The 10,096-nt window shown below is 41.6% G+C and overlaps 1 protein-coding gene across 1 annotated transcript in view; it reads left to right on the top strand.

Annotated features, from left to right (window-relative positions):
• The window catches only part of LOC311040125 (protein kinase C-binding protein NELL2-like), a 104,058-nt gene extending 95,143 nt beyond the window's left edge, over positions 1-8,915 (top strand). Inside the window, exons 18-20 of the mRNA XM_084050207.1 lie at positions 1-9; positions 6,155-6,382; positions 8,819-8,915. The exon at positions 1-9 is cut by the window's left edge and continues 168 nt beyond it. Coding sequence (XP_083906333.1) covers positions 1-9; positions 6,155-6,382; positions 8,819-8,860 — 279 coding nt within the window. The 3' untranslated portion in view covers positions 8,861-8,915. The remainder of the gene's footprint in view (positions 10-6,154; positions 6,383-8,818) is intronic.
• Positions 8,916-10,096: the final 1,181 nt, after the last annotated feature.

Here is a 10,096-nt window from a genome sequence, read left to right as displayed (position 1 = left end):
CAGTGCATGGTGAGAGACTTGCTGGGGAAAAGTAGGCCTAATACTCACATTTTCTACTTAAAGGGATAGTTCACCCCCAAAATGACTTTCTTTCGTTCGATTACACACATGGAGAATTGAATTCATGGGGATTTTTTTTTGTTTTTGTCACATTCCTAAGCCAATAATTTGATGACCGGTGGCGGCTCCGGTAGGAGACTCAAAGTGTCAACTTTGAGTCTTGAGTAGCATCTTTCCGCCGGTCATCAAATTATTGGCTTAGGAATGCGACAAAAACAAAACAAACTCCACGAATTCAAGGCTTCATGGGGTGTGTAATTGATTGGAAATAAGTACTTTTTTTGGGTGAACTATCCCTTTAAGTAAAAAAGAGGCAACATTCGTCTTTCGGGTCTCAAGCTACAAGTTTGGGAAACGCTGTATCTACACCATACATGGGCAATATTTAATTATATTATATTATATAATATTTAATGTGGCCCGCAGGTTAATATCGGATTACTGATATACTCTTTGTTGCTTGTTTTAGAAGAGAATGCAATTAATACTTCTGGGGATTAGTAGTTTCCTTGCCTACCTATGTTGAATGCACTTATTGTAAGTCGCTTTGGATAAAAGCGTCTGCTAAATGACTGTAATGTAATTGCTGATATATTATTGATTTCAGCTGTTGCAATTCCAAACATGCAAACATGACCCTCTTTAATTACTTAAGTCTATATTAGTAGCTTAATAACTAGTATTGAAATTCTATTGTCTTTTTTTATGTCCAATGTATTTGTATTTAAGTTCATAAAGTTAACAAGTATAACTGAATTCAATTTAAATCAAATAATAATGTTACTTTTCAGGATTTCAATTCAAAAATAGCAAAAACAAATTTTGGATTCCAATTCAAAAATAGCCGATCTACAAGCTCAAAACGCGTAGCAAGAATAGCCAATCTTGTAGATTGGCTATTCTTGCTACTTTTGTGTGACATAGAATGGCAAAAAAAGTTTAAATACGGGAGACAGTATATCTACACAGTCAAATCCGAAGTGTTGATTCAACACTCAAAAGTGTAAAAATGTGAGGATACATTTATTTTTTACACCTTTCAGAATGAAGTCAACACTCCCAGATTTTCCTAGTGCACATGGCCTGATGCTATCCTGCAGTTCCACATGTATTGCCTCAAACCACATTTAAAAGGACCTCCACTACATCAGCTCAGGGCTCCATTGTGCCAGTGATTGAGTTAGCACACAGACGCACGTTAAGATGGAAGCAGATGGAGGAGAGGGGGGGGGGGGGGGGGGGGGGTTTGACAATATAGCTGCTGGTTATTCTCCTCAACATGCCGGTCATCCATCTCTGTCTTCTTGTCGCACTCCCTGGTGTCAATAAAGTAGAATTGAAATATAAAAAGTTGAGCCGAACATATGGTCGTAATTCTCGTCTCGACACCACAGGCTGCACCACCAAACCTCTCTATCTGTCTGTCTGTCTGTCTGTCTGTCTGTCCGTCTATCTCTGTCTCTCTCTATGTCTCTCTTTCTGGCTCTGTCTCTTTCTATGTCTATATGTCTCTGTCTCTGTCTCTGTCTCTGTCTCTGTCTCTCTCTCTCTCTGTCTCTCTACCACATCTTTATCTCTCGTTTGCTTCTTGCTTTTTAAATATCCTATTTCTGGTGTTTTTCTGTTTCTGTATGTCCTCTCCTCTCTTTCTCCCCTCCCCCCCACCCTCTATCTTCATCCCCCTCTCCTCCACTCCTCTCCTAACCTCTCTCTTTATCTCTCGTTTGTCACTTGCTTTTTTAAGTGTTGATCATAAAGCTGACAAGCTGTTGACGTCTGTGTGTGTGTGTGTGTGTGTGTGTGTGTGTGTGTGTGTGTGTGTGTGTGTGTGTGTGTGTGTGTGTGTGTGTGTGTGTGTGTGTGTGTGTGTGTGTGTGTGTGTGTGTGTGTGTGTGTGTGTGTGTGTGTGTGTGTGTGTGTGTGTGTGCGCGTGAGTGAGTGTGTGGGGGGTTGCATGCGTGCGTCCGTGTATCCCCCCTGGGATGTCCATAAATCATCTTTACAAGTGTATTCTGTCCCCAAAGGGTGGTGTGTGTGCGTGTGTGTGTGTGTGTACTTTTGAGGGCCGAATGTATCGTATATTAAAATGGGCTAATGGGAGGACCGGCCGGCGGAGCACGTCGTCACGCTCATGTCACTATGACTCGGCCATAACCATATAAGGAGTTCCCAATGCAAGCTATACAGTACGCCCAAATGTGGAGTTTGTTGTCTAACCTCAATGTGTCGTCATGGCAACAGGCGCAAAATCAGCAAGTCTGTGAATAAAAGAGAAAATACAACTGATCCTTTTTGTTTGGATGTTAGGGCAGGGGTCTTCAACAGGGGGTCCTCAGAATTACTACAGGGGGTCCGCCAAATCTTTGTGATATGATTTTTTTTTTATTACATTAACCACTTGAACCCTAGCATCCCTTTTCTGAGGAGAACTTTAGCCAAAAATAGCAGATCTACAAGCTCACAACGCCTCGTGAGGTGTTGTGAGCTTGTAGATCTGCTATTTTTGGCATAGAGTTATAGGTGTAGAGGGAAAAAAGAGCAGCAAACGTTTATCTGAAACACAATTTTACACAATATAGAGGGGGTCCCTGCTTCATCTCTCTCTCAGCTAGGGGGTCCTTGGGCTGAAAACGTTGAAGACCCCTGTGTTAGGGTTTAGGGTTTTACGCAAGTGGTCTTGGCTCAGGGACACCTTGACACATTGCCAGGGCCAGCCGGAATCGAACCCGCATGGGACCTTCTGTTTCCCAGGCGGCCTCTCTACCCATCCAGCTGTGGCCCCCCCCGCCCCCATGGCGTCTTTTGTAGATCCAATTTCAGATTTGTCAGTCATTCCACGTCCGGCATCTTACATGTGACATCTGACACACATCTTTATAAGCAAACCGGTTCAAGAAATAGGTTTTATTTGTTTTCCAAAATAGCTGTAATGGCCGATCTATAAGCTTGTAGATCTGTGTTTTGGCTGTTTTTGAAATAGGGCTTAACCCATTCAATCCGGGAACGCATCTGTGTCATTTTAGATTTCCTTGGCTAATCAAAAATACAGCGAACATTTGTGCAAATCTTTGAATATATATACATTTTTAAAGCGAACGTGTAAAATATTAGAAGCAAAGATTTGAGTTGCAAATGTTCATATATATTCAAAGATTGCACAAAATTCACAATTTTTCAAAAAATAGCAGATCTACAAGCTCATAGCGCGGCACTCTGTGCCGCGCTATGAGCTTGTAGATCTGCTTGTAGATCTGCGAAGCCCTCTTCTAAGACACAGACCAAGTAGAAAAAATGGTACCATTTTATCATGAGTATTAGTGAGGACCTATTATATGAAGATGGTCTCCAGAGGTGTTTTTATTTGATGTTTTCCTCTGCAGAGAGACAGTGACAGGCTGGAAATGTTACTTTCATCCTCCTTCCTATAATTGAAATATGAAAATCGTTCATTGTTGTCGAGCGATGGGCAGCCTCGCTGGTTTAAAGACGTCTCTGTCTTCGTCAGTTGTTTTGGTTAATTGGTCAGGTCAGCCAACATGCTGCTCTAAACGAGAGGCTGTTATCGCCAAAGGAAAGAAGGTACCTCCGCTCAATGCTTAATGCAAAATGTCCTCTTTGAGCCTCAATTCTCTGTCCCTTTGAGGAGTAAAAGACGTGGGTTTGAATAGGTTCCGTTCTGTTGTACTGAGATACCGTTTTATTCCCCCAATACTTTGACAACGCACTCGTCTCCCTCTTTCAAAAAGGGACACTGACACACACATTTAGTCTCTTAATAAAAAACTAAAGCATTTATGCTGTTCTAAAATATTTATGTCCTAACGAGGTTGGGGTTGCAGTTATTCCTGGGGAATTCCTACAGTATAGGTGTTGCACACCGAAAAGTATCAATACTGCAATGTACATACAGTATACTTTGTTAGAAGTCCCCTATTCAAAATTGACTTGAGTAAAGGTACAAGTATTGGCATCAAAATATACTTAAAGTACCAAAAGTAAAAGTACTCATTGTGCAGAATGTCCCATTTCACAAGTTCAAAAAGTATAAAAAATCTTTTGAAAATAGATACATTGTGAGCTTGTAGATCTGTTATTTTCAAATGGTCGAAATATATATATATATAGGGCTGAATGGTTATTGTGTTTTTGTAATAATAATCAAAATCTACAAAGCAACTAGTGACTAAAGTTTTCAAATAATTGTAGTGGAGTAAAAAAAGTATAATATTTGCCTCTGAGATGTAGTGGAGTAGAAGTAAAAGTACTGAAAATTGGAAATACTCCAGTAAAGTAGAAGTACCTCAAAATTGTACTTAAGTATACAGTACTTAAGTAAATGTACTTAGCTACTTTCCACCACTGAAATTGTCCTCACAGGTATAGTAATACAAAGTGTGTGCGTGCGTGCGTGTGCGTGTGTGCGGCTTAATGAAAGCACATGGCCTGTGAAATGCCCTGTCTAAGGCTAGGAGGAGTGCAGCTGCGTAATGAGATTTGTAGGTGCTTTATCCTCGTCACGGTGGAAGGGGTCCGCGCCACTGGGAGGGACCCAGTGGAACCGTAAACCTCACCAGTCCAAACCCCACCATATCCCAGTGTATCCCCCAGCCCACTCCCATGGCTCATTTGTCTTGTCTTACATGCGGCTAAAAGAATCAGACGAGAGCGTGACCCACTTTCTAGAGCTAAAACTAAGGAAATGGTGTAGAGCGGTGCTTCTTGTCAAGGTACACTGTGGAAATCTGCTATTCAAAAATAGCAGATATACAAGCTCATAGCGCGGCTTTATCGTGAAAATGTGTGCAAATCTTTGAATAGTATATATTTTTTAAGGGATTTTTTTACTCAAATCTTTGCTTCTGGGGGGTCCCTGGAACAACATATTTTGATGTGGGGGTCCGTGGCCAAATACATATAATTTTGGCCTGAAAAAGTTTGAGAACCACTGATATAGAAACATACATTTTTAAAAAAAACTGTTAGGATTTAGAAGACATTTGTAGAATCCCCAGAAGCAAAGATTTGAGTTAAAAATGATTCCTTTAAAAATTTTAGATATTCAAAAGATTTTCACAAACTTTCATGATTTTTTCAAAAATAGCAAACTGTTACAGATCTACAAGCTCATATGAGCTTGTAGATCTGTAACAGCAGGGGGTTGAAGTCAGTCCTCGTTTTGCAACATGAGGCTTTGATGAAACGCCCCCACGTTTGACATTGGTGAAGAGAAGAGAGAGAGGGATGTAAAACAAAATGATTTGGCAGGAGCATGAAATATGAATGCCAAGCAAACATACCACACACTCTGTGTGTGTGTGTGTGTGTGTGTGTGTGTGTGTGTGTGTGTGTGTGTGTGTGTGTGTGTGCGTGTGCGTGCGTGCGTGCGTGTGTGTGTGTGTGTGTGTGTGTGTGTGTGTGTGTGTGTGTGTGTGTGTGTGTGTGTGTGTGTGCGTGTGAGCAGTAAGAAGGAATTGATCCATCTACTAACCTAGTTTTTAGTTCACAAAATAATTAAGGGACCCAGTGTTATGATAAGATATAGAATGTGCAATGTTAATAAAACAATTTTCATTCTGATTTAAGACAGAGCCAAAGCTAAGCTATAGCTACCTAAGCTCACTAAAGAGCAAGGGGCCAGTTACATGAAGCAGTTGAAGATAACCAATTAAGCCCTATCGGCTAACGCTCGTTGCTTGTTTCTCTCCAACCTGGTGTTGCCAGGCAGAGAGATAAGCAGCCAGCGTTAGCTCTTTCTGTTATTAGCGGTTAGCTTGTCGGGCTTTCATCGCCCGTAAGGGTCTCATGGGGCTCCACAATGAGTGCTAGGAGAAAAAAAACAGACTTTGCATTTGTTAAAATAGGCGAATTTGGGCTATCGTCGCGCCTCGTATTATGCCAACGGTGGGGGTCGACAGGGGGATTTGTGGAGTAAATCAATGGGCATTTCTACGTTGGTAAGTGATTTGCCACATATCAAAGATAACACTAAAAATGAACGGATGTCTCCTTTAAAGTGATTGAAACAGTGTGTGAGAAGGTCGTTGCTGTGCGGGTGTTGAACCGCGTGTGTCTCTGTCTCCTCTTCCTCCTCCAGAGCGGTGAAGTGGACTGCTGGCCGGTGTCCTGCACCCCGGTGTCCGACTGCGAGTTCACCGCCGTGCCCGAGGGCGAGTGCTGCCCGCGCTGCGTGGCCGACCCCTGCCTGGCCGACACGGTGCACAACGACATCACCAGGACGTGCACGGACGAGAGCGGCGCCAGCCGCTTCAGCGGGGCCACATGGACGAAGCACGGCGCCGAGTGCACGCGCTGCCAGTGCAAGGTGATGACCCCCCCCCCCCCGGAGCCCGTTAGCAACAGTGGTTCTGAAGCTTTTCGGGCCTTTTGAGACCCGAGTAAATGAGTCTGAAAATGCTCCGAAACTTCGCCTACCCCCCCTAAATGTGGGTCTGCGAACAAATGCATCAGACCCAAAAGTGGATTTATTCACTTGCGGTTTTGAAAATTGCCCAAAATGCTCAGAAACTCCGCCTACCCCCCCTAACTGGGGGTCTGCGAACAATTATATAATGCTCCGTTTTTGCCTCAGACCACCAGAAGTGGGTGAAACAAGCACTTGAAACCATTTGAGTAATTGTTTATATATAAAAAATATATATTCAATTTTTTTCAAAAAAGATGCTCATTTTAGATGCTAATTTTTTCCTTCAATTTTTTGGCTTTTTAATTGTCCTTTTTTAGGTTTATTTTTTATTCATTTTTTCATTCTTTTTTTGCTGCTTTTTTATATTCCACCAAAATGGACCACCCAAAAACCTGTTAAGAGCACCATTCAGGCCCTTTGGAGTCGATTGGTGGGTACTTTGTTGTGACACTATTTTGAGTCTCCAGCCAGCTGCAGGCACACTTAAATTTTCTTAGGAAATTTGTTTCTAGTTTGAACTGGAACCTCACAAGCACTTGGAATTGTAGCAGTGGTGGCATTAACATTTCGGTTCCACAGATAAATATTGTGAAAATAGCCGAACTACATGGCTCACTGTGCGAGGCGTTGTGAGCATGTAGATGACGACTATTTTCACAATTTTGGGATTTCTTTTAGGTAATATTTGACAATTTGGCCAATGTTTAACAATTTGTTATAGCATAATTTGATGATTACTTTTGCCACAGTTTTAGAGGTATTAAAAAGGTCTTAAAGGTCCTTTAATTGTGACTTTAGAAATGTGCAGATACCCTTTACACAGTGTGTAAACTGTGTAAAGGGATATATTATGTATACACACACACACACACACACACACACACACACACACACACACACACACACACACACACACACACACACACACACACACACACACACACACACACACACACACACACACACACACACACAGTATTCAAGTAAATGTATCTGTATCTGTCCACCACTGTCCAGATACAGTATGTAAGGATATTTGCAGGGATACTTGCTTGGTAAAATGCTCACATTGCAACACATTCTCAGAGAAAGGCGTCAGTTATTGCCGCTCTGTCATTTTCACTCCTTAATGCGTCACTATAGAACTACAACAACTAAAAGGCACGCGTTGGTGCTTCAAATACTACTGGAATCGGGGGTTTGGACAGCTCCCTCAATGGCTTGTACTGTACATGGTAGCAACACTTGACTAAGAGCTTCAACCCAGGGACGTCATGGGCTCTCAGAAGGTGGGGGGGATGGACTTTCGGTGGACTATGCCCCTTACTTTACACTTTGGCTATTCAAAAATAGCAGATATACAAGCTCATAGCGCGGCACCGAGTGCCGCGCTATGAGCTTGTAGATCTGCTGTTTTTGAAAAAGCGTGAAAAACATTTGTAACTGTGAAATGTAAACAAATTCTGTATTTTCAAAATGTTGCGTTTTTTGGGCGGATTTTGTTAGTTTTTTTCGTGTTTTGGTTACTTTATTTCGGTTTTAGGGATAGGGTTAGGTTATCTAATTCCTATTTTTGCCTGATATTACCCATTTATTATCAAAAAATATATATATTTTTAATTTTTTCAAAAAGTGGGGAGTATGAAATCACGGATCTGTGAGAGTGAGGGTGTCGCGTCGTACTCACAGTTAATGGCCGTGACGCCCCTGCTTCAACCTCCCGTTATCGGATCCCAGTGTAGGTTCCACTTTCTTTTTCTCTCTCTCCGCATAGGTTTTGTGAGGTTAGGGTTAAGTTTAGGATTAGGGTTAGGTTTAGGCATCTTTTGTGAGGTTAGGGTTAGGATCAGGAGTGAGAACGGGTTGCACATTGCAGACACAGAAGCATCGGAAGCATATTACGTGCAAAGTGCAAGGCAGGGAGGCTCAAACAGAAGCATTTAGATGCATGAATACATGTGCAAGCACACACACTCCTGTACACACACACACACACAATCCCATTCAATCAAGGAACAATCAAGCCTTTTACTGGAGTGAATGGCTGTCCTTCAGTCTGCCTTTTCAGACTGGCTGAAGAACTCACCAAGGTTAGACGCACATGCACACGCACGCACACACACACACACACACACACACACACACACACACACACACACACACACACACACACACACACACACACACACACACACACACAATAAGGACAAAATAGCAAATATGACCTTGAAATTACTTGTGTAATGACAGTTTTTACCTTTCTACCTGCCTCTCTCTCTCTCTCTCTCTCTCTCTCTCTCTCTCTCTCTCTCTCTCTCTCTCTCTCCTCCACAGAATGGACATGTGTGCTGTTCAGTGGACCCGCTCTGCCTCTAGTCTCTTCAAAATCCACAAGCGTGTTTGTAAAAGAAAAAGAGAGAAAATAACCGCCCCATCTCCATCTTTGCAAAGCCCCACCATTAACCCCCCCAGAAAAAACTGCATCTCTCTCTCTCTCTCTCTCTCTCTCTCTCTCTCTCTCTCTCTCTCTCTCTCTCTCTCTCTCTCTCTCTCTCTCTCTCTCTCTCTCTCTCTTCACATACATGTTTATACCAAAAACATTCTACTATACTCTCTACTGTGAGCGAGACACAGGTTGTCCAGCTGTGTGGTCCTCCACGGACGAGAGGCGCAAAAAAAAAAGGGGGGCCATTTTCAACTGTAAATAGAGTTTATTTATACGTTGCAGGGCTGTGTGGGAGCATTGAAATGATATTGTCGTCTACTGGCTTGCGTTATTGTTTTGTGGTGGAGGGGGGAGGGGGGGGTTATTGATCGCAGAAGGCGCTCGGGTTTGTGGAGAATGTGAAGAATGTGAAACGCACTCGGCAGCGAGAGAGTTTGTCACAAAGGCGAGCGGAGTAAAAAAAACAAGTGTTTTCTTGGTAACACCTGCTCATAAGGTACCAGTAATTAACACTTAATTTATGATTACTTAACCCATTATTTAAGTGTTAATTAAGCATTAATTAAGGATTAATTAAGCATGAATTCATCTTGAATTCCTTGAAATTCATGTATTAAGTAACTTTGCTTAACGAATGATTAACTAATGATGAATTAAAAGGAATTCATGATGAATTAATGCTTAATTAAACGATCAAATAATGTATTAAGTAATCATTAATTAAGCGTTAATTACGGGTACCTTATGAGCGAGTGTTACCGTTTTCTTTTCTTTTTGAGGAAGTTGATTGTAATCTGCACAGGCATGATTATATTAAGGTGTCAGAACATTTTCTTCTGGTGTCTCGTTCATCCTTGCTTTTCTTTTTCTTTTTTATTCCTCACAAAAAAAAATGACCTTTATATCGTTGATGGGTGTTATCATTGTCATCAGCAGTTGTCCGTCACATTTTGTACTTGAGGTACTGGAGTACTTGCTTTTAAAAGATACTGGAGTATTCAAAAGTACAAATTACGAAGTACATTTTCTTTTTTTTAATATCAATGTATTGCTTATTGAAATTTAGAAATGTCCCCCCCAAAAAATGCAAAAAAAAAAATCTCTAAAGTTTTCAAAGATTTTCGAAAATAGTGAACCTAGCCGATCTACTTGTTCACTGTGGGCTT

This window comes from Gymnoscopelus microlampas (genome assembly GCF_963454915.1).
Source record: "Gymnoscopelus microlampas genome assembly, chromosome: 23".
NCBI lineage: Eukaryota > Metazoa > Chordata > Actinopteri > Myctophiformes > Myctophidae > Gymnoscopelus > Gymnoscopelus microlampas.
This window is presented reverse-complemented; position numbering and strand designations above follow the sequence as displayed.